At 47.2% G+C, this 17,255-nt stretch overlaps 1 protein-coding gene across 1 annotated transcript in view; it reads right to left on the bottom strand.

Moving 5' to 3' along the window:
• The window catches only part of LOC104964131 (neuropilin-2-like), a 51,200-nt gene that overhangs the window by 8,867 nt on the left and 25,078 nt on the right, over positions 1 to 17,255 (bottom strand). The window contains exons 2-4 of the mRNA XM_010792852.1: positions 15,077 to 15,254; positions 7,178 to 7,359; positions 141 to 371 (exon numbers count right to left, since the gene is read on the bottom strand). Coding sequence (XP_010791154.1) covers positions 141 to 371; positions 7,178 to 7,359; positions 15,077 to 15,254 — 591 coding nt within the window. The remainder of the gene's footprint in view (positions 1 to 140; positions 372 to 7,177; positions 7,360 to 15,076; positions 15,255 to 17,255) is intronic.

Below are 17,255 nucleotides of genomic sequence, written 5' to 3'. Positions count from 1 at the left end.
GTGTGTGTGTGTGTGTGTGTGTGTGTGTGTGTGTGTGTGTGTGTGTGTGTGTGTGTGTGTGTGTTATCCCCAGGATGTATGTTTTTCAATGCACTTTAACAAAAGAGTGTATAAGGCTTTCTTCCAGCGTGTGTCCTCACCTTGCGGAAGGCCATCCCACACTTCCAGCCAGTCGTACTTGCAGTCGCCCTCTCCCACCAGCAGGGGGTCGTTCTCCAGGTCAAAGGTCAGGAACGTGAGGACGATGTCCATGTGGGGCGGGGCGATGATCATGTACGAGCACTCCAGGTTGTGAGGGTATTTATCCGGGAAGCCCGGGGAGTCGATCATGCCGGAGGAGCTGGTGAAGTTGCGGAAGCAGAATTCCGACCCTGCAAGGATAAACGGATATTTAGAGAGGAATAAGCAATCGGTCATATTAGGGGAAGATACGGCCGTTAGCAATCGATCACACTGGGATATCTCATCTGACTTGCAGAGGGTGTTGCAGAGAGTCGTTCATCACTGACAGCATGCAGGGATACAGTAGCTGTGGTGCTGAGACACACAAACAGGTTATGATCACTGATGGAGAGGAAATGCTCAAGTGGGCGTATCTAACGCTGCAGCGTGCGATATGAGCAGGCTGATTTTCTCGACTATCGCCACTTTAAAGTTGAACCACTTCTGTATTCAACAACAGTCTGAAAAACTATTATACCTTCAGGAAAGTTGTCGTTTTATATGTTTGACGGCTTTATAGCGCCCTTATAAAGACCCCGTTCTCATACATTTCACTGTATGACTCAACAACACACACTTCTGCAACGCTAACAAGTGAATAGACTGAACCCTGCTCTATTCTATATATTACACACACTCTCTTCAACTCCCATTCTTTTGCACACACACACCTCAAACGTTGTGTAACGGTTCTAAGTGGGCCCTCTGCGGCGGCCCCTCATCAGCCATGCAGATTTATGCGCCCTGGGCGGCTCACCTTGAGCGGAGGCAGCTGTGTGGCTCAGATCAGCTACCCATCAGCCACTGCTCCGCGCCCCACTGGGGAGCCTGAGTCACGGCCCAGTGTTTATGGACCGGCACATCAATGAGGGTGGGAGAGGGTCACGGCACACACACACACATCGACTTCACACACAACCTCATTCAAAAACGTTTCTGTCCATTCGCTCTCACCTTCTCTATCTTTACTTCGGCTATAAAAGGTCTGGTCTCTGTTCCTATTTTCAACTTTGCCAGGAGGGCATGTGACAAGACTTCTCATTAGGTCTAACAGCACATCAGAAGTGCCTCCGGTTCGGCCTTTTTTAAACCAACTGATGCCACCACACACAGTTTTATTTCTTTGCCGTTTTAAATTACAACTCAAAGAAGACACATTTCACTTTGCTAAAATGCTCGCAGGCCAGCATAATGAAAAAAGTCTGTTCTTTCAGTATTTTCCCACCGCTGGGCGATGCAGATAAAGGCCATGTTGAAGAGACTCAGGGGCTTTCTGGTTGGTTTCAAACCTGGGAAAGTGTGTTTTCAGCAGCAGCTCTGCATTGTGTCAGAGAAGTGGCAGGTCAGCGTTTGATAATACTTATTCATAAAGAGCAGCAGAGACATGTTACCGGCGCATTCCTTCTGCAGCATTCCTCCAAGGCACCAGTACTTATTATCAGACAGCCCTATAAAAGCTGAGGGTCGACCGGCTGCTCCGCTCACCCCCCCCCCCCTGTCTACACTTGGGTTAATGGCAGAGAGCTGACCCCAATCACGATGAGAAAGAAAAATAAGGAGACAGTGTGTGTCTCTCGCCTCTGTTTTCTTTGTTCTCTAGCAGGACTTCAATTCTCGTGTTTCTTCTTGCTTTTTTTTTTATATATAACGCCTATTGTTTTCCTTGACTCATGCATGCATCATTGTGGTATCCGTCTAATTTTTACACATTACATGGTTGTTTTGCAGATGTTGACCCCCTGTCTACACTTGGTTAATGGCAGAGAGCTGACCCCAATCACGATGAGAAAGAAAAATAAGGAGACAGTGTGTGTCTCTCGCTCTGTTTTCTTGTTCTCTAGCAGCTTCAATTCTCTGTTTCTTCTTGCTTTTTTTATTTATATATGAACGCCTATTGTTTTCCTTGACTCATGCATGCATTCATGTGTATCCGTCTAATTTACATACATGTTGTTTTGCAGATGTTGACACACAAACGTATGAAATCTTCCCACGCATGTTAAAAGCAGCACTCAACCTCTTGTGTGACTCCCTCCCTCCCACACACACACACACACACACACACACACACACACACACACACACACACACACACACACACCTAGTCATGTTGAAATATGGTGGTAATTTTCAGGAAGCTACCGGCGGTATCTCCCCATCCCCTCAACTACTGACCTCACCTCCCTGAAGCGATGACGGTATTCTTGTGCGTGTCTACCAACTGACTAAAGAGCAGGAATAGGAGTATACTCGAGTGCCAAAAAAACCGTAAAGCAGTGATGTGATTGTAAAACAGTATGCATGAGCCATATGCGTGTGTCTTTGCATGCCTGTTTTTGTGTACGCCTTTTATTCAAGTGTATATTTTTGCTGCCGGCATGTTTTCCTCTGCGTGTGAGACTGTGTGTCTCTCAGTGTGTGTGAGACCCAGTAACACACTGGCCTTGTTTCTTACTGGGTCACCGGCGTGCAGCAGTCTGAAGTCTCACCGCCCAAAACTTCAATCTGAGCACAGCTTGACTCCATCGCTTCAAAACACACCGCTCTGTGTTTTTACACACACGATCCAGCCGCTTCACACACTCTGCCTCGCCCCGTGCCCACGCTGTGTGCATGTGCTCGGGTGTTTACGTGTGCAGCCGTGTTTGCGTATGCATGAGTAGTTCTGTTCGCGCTCATTAGTTCACACTGTATGAACTTGCTAAAAACAAGTCCCGGTTAGTGCCTCCCTCCGCCAGCCGTGGTTGGTGCTTTCCTCGCACTCTGAGCTACCTTTTTGCAAGACATGTCTGCAGGCAGAGGAGGGGAGGTCACGGCGTGAGTGTGCGTGTGTGTGTGTGTGTGAGACTCAGGGGGGCGAGAGGGTGAGTTGCTGGGTAGAAATCACTCGATTCTTGCACATGAGTGCCTGATGTAGTAGCAGCTCCACATGTTGTGTCAGGGCATCCCCATCCCCCCTCTTCTTCTTCTCTCATCCTTTCCTCCGCTTCCTGTCTTCTCAGCAGCGACATGCAGAGTCTGTGTTCATTCGCTCTTTTAACTCTCTGTCTCACCTGGCATCGCCTCGCTCGTCCTGTCCTCGGCACGCCACTCTAAGGGGCTCACCTCTGCACACATCAAAACCCCTCCCCCCCTCCCCTCCAACCTCTCTACCTGCCTGTCTGCGTCTGACATGCATCTGCTCCTCATGTTACCCCTGCTGGAGCTCACTTCCACATTTCATTGAAGAAAATCCCTCTTGAGGCATGCGGGGAGGGGTGTGTGTATGCGTGCGTGTGTAGCGGAAGAGGCGTGCTACACATTGGGGTGGAAAACCCACAATAACAACAACACAGCAAACAAGAAGAAGACCCGAGCAAAGAAAAACACAATCTTGGCGTGCCACGGCTCGACACTTTTATGGACCCGGAGAGACATCAGACTGAAGCAGCTTTATTTAGAAAGGAATGCGTCCTCTTTCACACTGCGTGCTGGAATGAAATCACAGAGTTAAAAATAAAGCCTCCTGCTGTGTGTGATCAAAGTGCATCTCTTGATTTTCTTTTTTATGCTGTTTGCTGATGAAACATTATTATTTCCTCATCACTGATCAAACAGCTGATCGGATGTATTCGCTCATTAATTAAAATGTACCTTTGCTGGTTTATTACTTCAGTGTAATTCCAGCGTTGGGACGATCCTGGCATAACGTGGCAGTACGCCATATTGTAACAGCCGTCACTGATGCAAATGTTGGCATCCAATCAGCGCTATAACATCCGACATACACACGGGGACCAATGTTGTGACTGGCACTTGGTCGGAGGTTCCTGCCTGAGGCCCTGCCCCCGCCGTGACCCCGCAGATGCCACGACAGCGGTCATGGAGGAACCCACCACCCCGAGGGGGGGGGGGGAGGTCGCTCGGCCGTAGTCTTAACTCGGGATTGGCTGCGACGTTATCGGCCCCCGCCATCCTACTGGTGGGCTTTAGGGAACTGGGAAGAAGGGGGCTTTACTGGAAAGTCTTCCCCCTGTAGCCGTGGTAACAGCGTCAGCACCACATGACTGTCTGTAAGTGAAAGTGTGAGGGATTGATGGGGGGTTGGGGGGGGTGATAGTCGGGGGCTGAATAAAGGGTTAAGCACGCATGAGGAGGAGTAAAGTAGGCCACAACAATAATGGGGAGGAGGGTAGGGGTGCTCTTTGACTGGATTAAGGCATACATGTAATGTGTGCGTGTGTGTGTGCGTGTGTGTGATGGATGTTTTTTTGGGGCAAACGCTCGCCCTGGCTCCCCCTCAGGAGGGGCACTGAAGGGTGGAGGGGTATCAGGGTGCACAGTCAAAGGTCGGTCCGGCTGCTCCTCGCTGGAAATAATTAGCTTTCATACACTGTACCCCATTACACACACTCACACACACACTGATGCACATACACACACGTTGACACAAACAGATTGCTTGTCCAATTCGAAAACCCCCTGGAGATGTTACAGTCAGCAGCGCTTATGTAATAGGGTTCAATGAACAAAACAAAAACAAGCGGCAGTATCATTAGTTCATAGAACAGAAAACAGGCCAAGATCTCTCACTCACTCACACACCCTCACACACACAGCCAGAAGCAGACACACACTGTCTGACTTCTAGACACAGCATGGTGGGGTCAGTCTGGACTGGAAGCTGTACTGTCTGTTTAATATAAGACGGAAACTGACACACACACACACACACACACACACACACACACACACACACACACACACACACACACACACACACACTTCCCAGCTGTGTGCCGAGATTCCTATCTCTGCAAGACGCGCCCTTTAAAAACACATACGCCCCATAAACACACCCCGCAACCAGAAGTATTTCTAATCCCCCGTAAGCTAGTATTTTCCTTCACTGACTGCAGACATCGGAAAGGACCAAATAATATGTTAAAGTCTTCCACTACTAATTACAGGTACACAAAAATGAAACAAAAATCAATTAACGAGGGTAAAAAGTGATGGCGGTGTAATTACTTCCCGTCTGGTAAATAATGGCATCTCAGGCGGGATCTCTACGCTCCGTCAGAAGTGGTGAGCTGTGTTTAGTGGAAACCCGTGGCCCAAAAACACAAACAGCTCTGATGAGAAACTGTGGAAACGCCGTAATTAACACATGGCCTTAATCACGCATCTCGAATACATTTTCACTCCTGCTTCGTCGGTCTCTCTCCCTTCACCCCAATCACTTCCCGACTGCGCCTGTCTCTCCCTCACTCGCACACATGAGCATCTATCATCCCGCCTACACACACATACATACAGACATCTCACACAACAAGCTGAGTGGAACCACCCACACACACAGCGAGCAGAAACCTACACTGACACAATCTCTTATCCCCCCCCCCTGAATTTATACCGGGATCTTGTTAAATCCATGGCAACTGCATCCCCCAGCCTCAATCCACCGTGTATGTGTGTGTGATACAGATGCAATCTACACTATCACAGTGACGGGGTTCGAGCTGGTGGCCTTGGTAACGGCGCTGAACTGAACGTCAAATCTGGGTCACGTTCGCTTGACACAAAAACGGAGATGTTTTTCAGAGGTAGGAGGGGGTAACTCAACGCTTTCTTTGTTGCAAGGAAACTTTTTCCCGCTTTCACTTTTCTTAAATAAGTTTAATTGGATAGTGTCTGCTAGAGCACATGCAGCATCACAATCAGCCGGTTGCTTCACCTGAACATAAATCTTTGAGCCGCCTCAAGGCTCCCTGACCATTTCACCTCTCCTACTATACACACACACACACACACACACACACACACACACACACACACACACACACACACACACACACACACACACTAGTCACCACTAAAAACAAATACACTTCCCACTACAATCTCACCTGCAGTTTGTGCCTCACCTCGTGCACTTCCATGACCTCGGGAAATTCCATTTCACCGCACACTCATCCCCATCAATCTCCTCCCCACCGCCTCCACTCGTAAACCTTTAACGTCAACACTAAACTTACACTCCATTTCACCACATTCATCACCTGCAGTCTCGCGCCTCACCGCCTGCACTCGCTACATCAACTCCGGTAATGTCCAACTCAAGTGCCTCGCACGACTCTCTCAATCATCCCCCCCCCCTCATCCATCTCGCTCTATACGTAAGAAGCTGCGGATCCAGCTCCAATTAAACCGGCATTCCTCACATGCTTTCAGGCGGCTCGAAAGTCATTTTTCTCCCCTCTCTTGAACTTTTGTTTACTTGCACGGCTGCCGCTGCTGATGTAAATTGTTTTAAGAGTGTTGGGTTGAATGATCACAGGATTCGGGCGATTAACGTGCGGCAGAGACAAAACCATTAGCTTGAGTTTTAATGCACAGCGGAGCCTTTACTGTATGTCGGGATCAGAGTGTGGAAAAGTTCAAACTCATGTTTCCCACAAAATGTAAATACTTTGAGATGACTTCAAGAGATTGAGATAGATTGTACGCCATGAGCAGTGGAGCCTGGTTTCTGTCTCTATCGTTTAAAAAGCAACACAAATCAGATGCTATCCTTTGAGTTTCAAACTTCACATCAGTATTATGTAGAACTGACACAAGATTATACTAAATCAAAGTGTGAGAACATCAGAAGAGTCAGACAAGCTTTTGCTAGCTGTTGAATATACAACATCAAATACTACTTATGTTTATTTATTGAAATGTTTACTCCTTCATTATTTCCAGACTTATTAATACATATTTAAACATATCACACTATTGTTTGAAGAACATGTTGCTTGTATTAAGGAAATGCCAGTCATTCAGTTTTAAAAATATAAAACTTCATATTGATTATGAGATCAATTAAGATGCAGTTTTGATCAAATCCCATAACCAATTAGCAATCACACCCAAATGTTCACGAACCAAACAAACAGGTGTCAGCCAATCGTGTTCCAGCTCCATGCCTCACCTGTTTTGAAGACTTCGTAGCGCAGAGAGAAGCCGGCCCCCTGGTGGGCGTAGTCCGAGACGAATCGGATCTGCAGCGAGGATCCGGACGAGATGATGGGCGCCGGGGCGATGTTGCTGCAGTGCCGACCCAGAACATCGGAGTTCTCTGACGTCCCGTCGCGGATCTCGATAAAATCGTACCTGAAGAAAAAACAAGATTACTTCCTGTTGCTTGAAAAAAGTTTAAAAACAATTCAGTTTATTATTCCAGCTTAATGCAGCAGGAAGGAACTAAGAAAGGAAAGGATATAAATGCTAGGGGGCAGTGTGAAGATAATCATAGATAGAGGGCTCAGCTAATAAAACGCAGACAGGTGTTCAGCCTCAGGTCAGGATCCACAGCGTCACAACGTACCATTAAGATAGAAGTAAATATATCTTTCACTGACTTCAGTAAAAAGAAATTCACCTAACTTGAACTCTTTCCCCTCATCTGTGTTCAATTAATGCTGAGGCAAACAAATTCAGATCCCTTTTTACGCATCCCAAAATCTTGACTCAAAGGGAAGAAGTGTTCCAAAAATCCTTGTTTCTTGGATGGATTCATTAATAAAAGTGTAGAAATAGACAAAATAAAGAGTCTTGGAGAGAGGGAAAGGTGAGGACACACGGAGCTCTAGCGGCTCAAGGAGACAATTTAAGATAAATAAATGTGAGGCGCTTGCTTTTAGCTTCCACATGCTTGCACACTCAGCTCATTATAACCTTTGACTGGCCAAGTGACCCTGAACGATAAAGCACATTCTTAACTGTCAGCTCAGTGTGTGTGAGAGAGAGAGAGAGAGAGAGAGAGAGAGAGAGAGAGAGAGAGTGAGTGTGTGTGTGTGTGTGTGTGTTTTTATGAGAGAGGCTGAAAAAGCCCACCTGGCTGATCCTCAAATAGCTCATGTTTCATCCCTCTAACATTGTTAACATAGAATATGCGTCACATGACATTGTTGCCAGCTCAGTTGTATGTCCATATAAAGTACAGAGAAAGAGAGAAAGAGACATTAAGACATGCAAAGACAGACGGATATAGTTGAAAACCATAATTTACTATAAAACACAGTCCCTCTGAGCATTACCTCCTGTCATTTGCACCGTAGCATTGTTGATATGATTAAGAAAGGCAGCTGGAGAACCCCAGGGTTTGAAAGGTAATAATTTGGGGCTGTGTGACAATATTGGAAGGTGTGGAAAACTCCATAATTTCTGTTTGTGCGCTCGAGTGCTGCTTTAAGTGAGTTAATCTTAAAACTGGCAATTATACTAAAGGTAATCGTCACTTTTCCAGCTCCATGTTCAGCTAAACATGCATGTTATTGTATTTCGAGACGCGCAACTGTGAAACGTTTCCTTGTAATTTGCTCTCCGTAATATTTATCCCCGTCTGTTTCTCTCTCCAGTGCTACTAAGTGTCTCCTCACCCCCCATATTGTGATTCCCTGCGTAACTAACTGCATCGCCACACGAGCCCCGCAGCTCCACCCAGCGCGCCCTCCGTCACACACACTCATGCAAACACACTCGTCTCAATTAGTTCATATGACGAAGCCGTCAGAAAGACAACGGCCCGCTGTTGTCTCCCTAATTACTGTGATGGGTTCTTTGAAGCTGAAAAAGCTTCGCAGACATCTCTGACTTTTCCAGACACTTTTTAAACACAGTATCTTTGCTAATATTCTAAACAAGAAACTCAGACTGAAAAGTATTAAGCAAAGCTGAGAGGTAGCAATCAGCTCTAGGCTGTGTTCCTTTATGGCATCTAAAGCACTAAGACTGCCTTTGTACTGCGGCTTGGAAATAAAACGTGGATTAAGGAGTCAGTAAGCCTCTTTTTTGGCTATCTCACTCCTGCAGTGTGTTGATTCCTACGCAGAGCATTGAAGCTACAAGCTGCTGATGGGGGGGATAATCCCAGCCAATTTAATCTGGGTCAGAGTGGCACACGCACAGGTAAGGATCAAAGTGTGGAAATACTGCAACAAGACTGTCATGTTTCCACAACACTGCTGGCAATGTAGAGTATCAAGGGGTACTCAACTCGCACTGCCCAGGGACCATTTAGCAAATTAGTTCATAAATAAATATTCATAAAGTGTATCAGAAAGAACACATTGGCAAAGAAATTGAATTTATCTATACTTTTTTTTATTTTTTTTTATTTAGGGAATTTCAGGCCTGTACCTTTGTTGGCGGGCCCTGACCATCCTCCAATGGCACTCATTTTGATAAAGAAGCTCGATTGGCGTTTTTAAATTATTTCTATTACCTTATTTACATCAAAAAGGTAAACAAAAATACCATAGTTGACAATTAATTGTCATTGCAGCACCTTCTCTCAGGCCTGATTTGGCCCACACGATGTGAATTGAGTACCACTGGTCTAAAGAGAGGTGGTAGGAGAGGTGATATATACCTGCCGGCTGTTCACTCCCTCAGCCTTCCCCTCTGGGCCCTCCACTGTATGGAAGTGCAATACTAAAACGCAGGAGTGCTCCATCACAATATCACATTATATCTGTGCATCAGCATGGAAGAACGTTTGTGAATTATTCAGAGACAGATGTCGTTCCCCTCTAAAAAAGACTTTGTGCTGAGACATGTACGTTTCAGTGTCACGGTGGAAGCAAATCTGCACCAAAGTTGCACTTGAGTAAAGAAGTCCGATCCTCTTGAATGTCTTGGTTGTAATCCTGCATTACGGAGGCGATCGGGAAGGCTTTAGCTGCGTGCTCCCACGGTGAGCCTGTAAGAGCCACGGCTATCCCTAAGTACGCCTGCTTAGGGCTGTAACTGACACACGCTTAGGGAAAACACACACACTCAAACAAGTGCCAACAAACGCACCCATGGAGATAGACGGACGCGTGCACGCGCAGATGTGGACAAACACAGGCGTGCGCGCACACACTCGTCACAAACAGAGGATAAAAGGCCTGCGAAAGAGCTGAGAGCCTAATTAGGTTTTAATTGATTTTGGAGTGGGTCTCTCTCCTTCTGTCTCGCTCTCTCCTGTCGTGGATTAGCATCAGCGAGTGAGTGTTCCTCAGATGTGATTATTGACCCGCTCGCTCAGCCTCTCCCCGGGCTCTGATGAATACATGCATGAGGGCCTGACGTGTGAGAGCGCCATGTCTGCCTCTCTCAAACACTTGAACGCATTCCCCGACACACACACACACACACACACACACACACACACACACACACACACACACACACACACACACACACACACACACACACACACACTAAGCCCCCCATCCAGATCCAGATTCCATTAGGGTGGATGTTTTGCTCCAAACCCCGCCTCATGTCTGACACCACCCGGTCCTCATGCTTTCCGTCTGTCTGGCTGTGTTTAGGGAGCCATTACGGGGGGACCGGTTTGAACCCTCCCCTCATTTCTCCCGTGGAGGATAGCCGGAGCAGAGGGAGAGGGGTTAAGGAAACTAAAAACCCCAAGGGCCAGTAATTCTGCACCAGTTCAGACATGTCTTCTCTTCCTCCACTCTCATATATCACTCCGCCTGTACGCCACAACAACTAATTGCCTTTCACACCTTTGCTGCTGGTTGAGGATAGGGATGTTCCCTGCAGGCCTAGGCACCTCAGTACAGAATAACATAACTGCTGTATGTGTATACTGTATATTTAAAGGGCTCTCAACCTGACTTTTATGGCATTCAGGGCTCATCATCTTACTCAGAAATGTAAAAATCACCAGAAATTCTCCTTTAACTTCCTGTTATTATTTACTTTCCTGTACATAAACACATAAAGCATTCACTGGGAGCGTCAACATTACACAAAAGATTAACACATAATTTGCTGCGGGCGCGTCATGATCTTCTGATTTATTTTTGTTTATGCATGTAAAAGAGCAACAGCTGTTTGAGAACATCAGCCAACCAAACTTGGCTGCGCTCACACTCTCGAGGCCTTCAGTTGAAATGATTTTCCCCCTCTCTGCCGCATTGTGTTTCCACCCTTTCTCCACTCTCGGAGCACGGAAACCCACCAGATCCCGATCGGGTAAACAACGCAGAGAACGTCTGTCGCTTTCTTCTGCACGTCAGTGCTGGAGCAGAAATGGAGAAAGGCGCACGCCCAGCTACACAGCCTCTACACACTCGCTCCTCCCGCCCCTCAAAGGGGACTCTAATAAACCATAAGTGCCTCTGAAATATTAACTAGATGCTGCGAGCGAAATCCCTGCAGATCCTCAAGGCCTGCCAGCTTCAATCTAGCCCCCAAAACAAATAGCACTCCTCTTCCTCGTGTGCTCCTGCCTCACCTCCCTCTCTTGCTGTCCATCACAGACTCATACTTACACATGACCGGGGCAAACCGCCGACCGCAGGCCGTCTGCCCCGGCCCCAGACCTTCTAGTGCCATCGATCTGAAACATCAGACTCTAACTGCGTCTGAGTAAGATCAGCAGGTCTTCCAATGCTGCGTTTGCATTCATCCAGACAAAGTCCCTCTAAAGGAATCATCTTAAATGGCTGGTTTTAACATTTAATCCCACCTTTTACTCATTATATCGCCATGAGAGCGCTGACAGCTGTGTGACCGCCGGATACTGGTGACCGTGATCTTGTCCGTCCGAGCGCCAGATATCGACGTATCAGAACCTGAACAACTCCCTTTAGTCGTGACCTCTGGCCACTCATCTGTCTCTCCTTTCATCACCCTCCTCCTCTTCATCTCCTTCCATCCTTGCCTCTGGACCCTAGCTGATCATCAATGGATTTCCCATTACAAGCGGAATACAGACATTGATCCCACACCTCTCCGCGCCCCTTCTGGGTGTTAGTAAGATGGTGATATCATGCACACACACATATGGAAAACACACCATGGGGAGTGGGGCCATGTGTCGGGGGCGCTCCTCGATGTGAGCTCTGTGCGTGAAGTTATATAAAAGTTATATCTTCAAATCTCCCCCGCCCTCAGGCTGCAGTCAATAACAAATAACCGAATGAGAGTGAGGAAATAAAAACCACATAGGTGGAAGAAATGGATCTTCTGGGCTGCCTTGGGTTTTATGACGTGGGTGTGTGATTCAAGTGTGTAAAAATAAAACGCTCCATCCTCAGGCTATAGGCGAGAGGGAGAATGAGAGAACAAAAGGGAGGAAAGAGAAAGAAGATGAAGAAAAGAGACTCTAGCTCTCTTCCGCTGCTGGTATATCACTAGGTAGCATCCTGGGGCTCGGTGATGGCAGATTGCATTAGAGATATGGGGCCTGATATTTCATCTAGCCGTTATTACATTTAGTTCACATCAATCGGCTGGCAACCCGGAGGTAAGAGCTATTTGGCACGCGGTCGGACTCCCCTGAAATGAAATCCTGAATTAAAGTGCCACCTCAGACACGGAGCGCCTGCACAGAGCCGGGATTTGATTGGTGCAGCAGAGCCGCGGCGCACCGTCCGAGCTATGACTGTCTGAACCCACTGAGGGAAAATCAGCAGCTGACTGGGGGTATTAGCCGCAGCTCAGACCCCTCGTCTGGGCTGACCAAGCACTTTCCTCCTGCCTACAGGGCCCAAGGGGATATGAGAGCTCTAGGTCGCATGCCTAAGTGTCTACGTGTATGTGTTTTTGAAGCGAAAACACTGGAAACATGTGTCCTTTGTGACCATGGTATTGTATATTCTCCAGCAGTACAGGAAACGTAGCTCTGCACTGCAGGTAACACACAGCTCGGGTTTCTCTGCAGTCCCAGCTGTCATGCAGATTCTCAGCCTTGACCAAGATGGCGAGCCCTCCACCTCTGCAGCCCCCCCCGGCCCTCGCAGAGCACCGTGAAAACATGTAGAAATCTCTGCGCCCTCACACAGCCGTGCCTAATCATACAGGCAAGGAAAGGAAGCTACCCGTAACGCTGCTACAAGGCTCGATCAATCCCGTTAAAAAAGCATAGCACAGGACAGAGAGGGCAGGAGTATCGAGCTGTACTTTGACTTTTTCCACTTATTTCTGCTGCGCCCCAAAGGGAAATGCCTCTTCCATGAAACACAGACGGGGCAAACACATTAGTGTTCGAGGTTATGCATAAACAAATGTTGCCGTGATCCGTTTTCCCTCTAATGGGACTTCAAAACGTGGGTTATCACAAGGAGAATGGATGGATGGATGTAGAGAAGAAGAGCAATACTCGCTCACATGCTTGCAGAGTTACTCACACGCCTTTTGACCACCCACGCTCACTGACTCTCACACACACACTCATACGAGGGCAGATTGGGTGGGAGTGTGTGTGTGAGAGGGCAGGCAAAGGCCTCAGTTCCTCCAGGCAAAAAAAACATTGCAATAAAAGCGTCTGTGGAGAGTAGAAAATAGGAGCCATTTCAGTTTCTCCTCCTCCTGCCGCATGCCTTTGGGCTGAGAGGGACTCGACACACTGCTTATCGCCAGCTGAGCTCTCCATACACAGGAAGTCCAGTGAGCCGCCGTGTTGACACTGTGACGCTGGTGTAAAAGCGTTTATTACTGAGAAGCGTATTGCGAAAGGGAGATAATTATGCAACGGTTTGACAAAAGCGACAGGAGACACAAAGCGGAGACATCAAAATAACATTCTCCGGCTCGACGCGAACAAGACACAACTGCGCGAATAGAATCGACAATCATTACAAAACCCTTTCACTGACGCCGCCATTGATGTGCCCGTGAAAGTTGCTTCTTCTGCCTGCCACGCAAAGTGCTTTGTCAGTGAACAATGCAAAAACACTCGTGTAGGATTATTAATTCTTCGATTTACAGAGAGAAGAAAGGACTGGGGGATAAAATTGTCGTAATTGCAGCGAACACATCTTCTGTGCGTTCACTTTAAACAGACGCAAAAGTTTTAAAGTGGGGGGATTTTGTAACATTCCCGCTGACTCGGTTGTTTAAAAGTAGATTACGCAGAGGAGACTTCGACTTCTTCCTCGTTCCTCTGAGGTCAAAGACAATAGGAGACCATATGATTTGGATTATTCATGTCTCTGAGAAAGGAAACTGACTAACAGCTGGACTAAATTATTTTCTGCTCCTTCCTCTCTCTGTTTATTCCTGCTCTGCCTCCCAAATTCTACAAAATCATGATTTATTTCTTTCATCCGGTCCAATCCTTCTGATACAGTTTTGAGAAAGGTGTTCAAGAACCAAAAAAACGTGTTCAAGCCTCCAAGCTGCATAAAACAGAAGGTATGACATCACGAGTTACCAATGGAAAAAACACATGGACTAATTACGAATCATTCTTTCCATTCACTGTTTATTTTTGATGAGCTTATCTGTTTCTACCGTCGTGCAAACGAGAAGTGGAAACTTGCACATGTCGGCTTCTTTTTACTGTGGAGGCTCTGTGCAGCTGATGTGCCCTTGAGCAAGGAATTTAATGCAGTAATTTGCTCGGCAGAAGCCTTTAAAGAGGTCAGTGGTTGCACTGGGCAGCATCCAGGAAATAATGTGTGTAATGGTGTGAATGTGAGAAAGGAAGGACCCATTCTCTCCATAAATAATTATTTCACGAAAAGAAAACCCGCAGTCCACTTAATGGTCTGCAGGAAGCTTGTATCAACAATTATAATTTCCTTTGCAATTGACCTGTTGTGGTCGAAACGTTTCAACAACTTGGGACGGAGCCAAACCGCTGGCAGTGAATTATAATAAGATGTAAAAACCTGTGCGCTTCGACAGGAAATGACTTATTTGGGATGCAAATTCTTCCGCAGCATACTAATGAAAAAGTCAACACGAATCATCGTTCAGCCAGAATAATAAGTACTATTTGTAAAAGCAATTTTACTCTGCTAGAAGAGAGTTTCAGACATCAATATGACATCTCCAAAAAGCCGCTACGCCCCTCCCGTCTTACTTGCAGTCCAGCCTCTCGATTTCAAAGTGCGGGTTGAAGTTGAGGACGATGCGCTGCGAGGGCTCCGGCACCGTGATGATCCAGTGACAGTTCTGGTGAGGGGGGTACTCCAGAGGGTAACCAGGGGAGGTGATGTAACCCGCCTCGGTGGCATCGAACACGCCTCCGCACGCTGGCACTGTGATGGAGAGAGAAAGGACAGAGAAAGGAGGGGGAAGAGTTATTGATGGTAAAACACACATACTTTAAATCCAGATTTGAAGCATTTCTACAGCATTCAACCATCTGCTCCCTATAACAGTGACTCAGAGGAGCGTCCTTCATTTGCCTTGTTTCCCTGTATGAAGATGTGATGAGCAACAAATGAACAGTAAAACAAAGGAAGCAATTTCAGCTGTCAGTTTGGAGGAAATTGGAAAAACTTCTCCATTGTGGATTCTCAATGCGAGCGGATAAGCTATTAAAACAATAAAAGATCATCAACGCTGCATTTGGTGAGCGTACACACACACATCGAGGAAACAGAGGCTTTTTTTTTTTCACTCTTCCACACCCAGGCTCTTATCTCACTGGTTCCCCGTCGGGAGCGTTCACCAAGTGTAATTGTTGCTCCGGCAAGCCAATCTGCAAACATTAGGACACATTCCCTGATCCTATCACGCTCTCCCAGGAACAATAGCCTGCCAATGGCGTCGCTCGGCAGGCTGAGACAGGAAGTGACACGCAGACGGCTTGTCTAGCGGGGTTCTGGGGTCACAGCGACTCTGTAATGAGAAGCTCAGGCAGTAACAAAGGCCCTTTTCTCCGCCTGCGCCCTGACAGCTAAGGCAGCTCGCGCGCTTCACGTTATCTCCCATAAACACGCCAAACACAGAAACTCACATGCACGTACAAAGGGAACATGTATATGGGGGTTTTGCATGCACACACACACACCAACAGGGACACACACAGCATTGAGCACAATCTTTTATTACTCTTGCATTGCAATAGATTTGCAGGCATTATTATTCTTCACGGAGCCAAAGGCGCAACGTGTTCTCCATGACAACAGCGTGGAGGTAGGGGGGGTTTGGCTCTCTACCTCCTGCAGTATGTGTGTGTGCACCGTGGGGATATCAATGTAATGAACATTGTGATATTGAACTCAAAGAGACAAATGTTTTCTGAATATTGTAGCTGGTGTGCCACGAGGGAATTGCCAACAGGCTACAGAAAGCTAACGCATGCTCTGCCATTAACACTGCGCTAACAAACACTGGGCTAACCATGGAGCCGCTGAGATGCATACTCTTGACATAAATGGGTTGATATTCTTGCCTGTTTCTTTCCAATTCCTGTGAAAGCATCAATAAAGGAGGCGGAAAAGAAAGAAAAAAACACACCAAAGGCTTGAAGTGTAATAGACCCTTCAAGTGTTGACATTTCCACCACCTATTGTGCTTAAAAGGCACACTTAAGATTCTCTGACATTTGATAGAGCTGCGATGGCTTCCTTACTTTGTTGCTGGAGAGGAGCGATGCCCACGCTCTCACACAGCAGGCACACACAGCTGCCAGTGATTCCATGCGAGTGCACGACTCCAGCCGCCCACATGCACACACACATTTGTACAACGTTACACAAATGTGCAACACACACACACGTTTTAGCTACGCGTGCACATGAGAAGGCTCGTACAGTACTGGGGATGCGTGCTTAAACGCACACCCACGCTTTTATACACAAACACGCGCACACACAGCACGGCTCCATGTTCAAACGGCCACCCACACACACACACACACACACACACACACACACACACACACACACACACACACACACACACACACACACACAGGGCCTGTCAATCACACGGGCTGACAGAGGTGGGAGAAGCAGCTAACTGAAAAATTTCAAAAAAGATAGCAGGGATGGAAAAGAATGACACACACACACACACACACACACACACACACACACACACACACACACACACACACACACACACACACACACACACACACACTAGTTTGCAGATGTGCAGACAGTCATTGTTGAGAGGCCTATGGAGGGAGCGGTGTGCAGGAGGCTATCGGCACGCAGAGCCTCGCCAGATTAAGCCGTTTGGGGAGAATCCTGCAGCCTCAACACATTTTTTCCCTGAGCTGCCCATTCAATGGCCTCCGAGAAGGA

The sequence above is a fragment of the Notothenia coriiceps genome, unplaced genomic scaffold (genome assembly GCF_000735185.1).
Source record: "Notothenia coriiceps isolate Sejong01 unplaced genomic scaffold, NC01 NC01_scaffold00036714, whole genome shotgun sequence".
Taxonomy (NCBI): Eukaryota; Metazoa; Chordata; class Actinopteri; order Perciformes; family Nototheniidae; genus Notothenia; species Notothenia coriiceps.
This window is presented reverse-complemented; position numbering and strand designations above follow the sequence as displayed.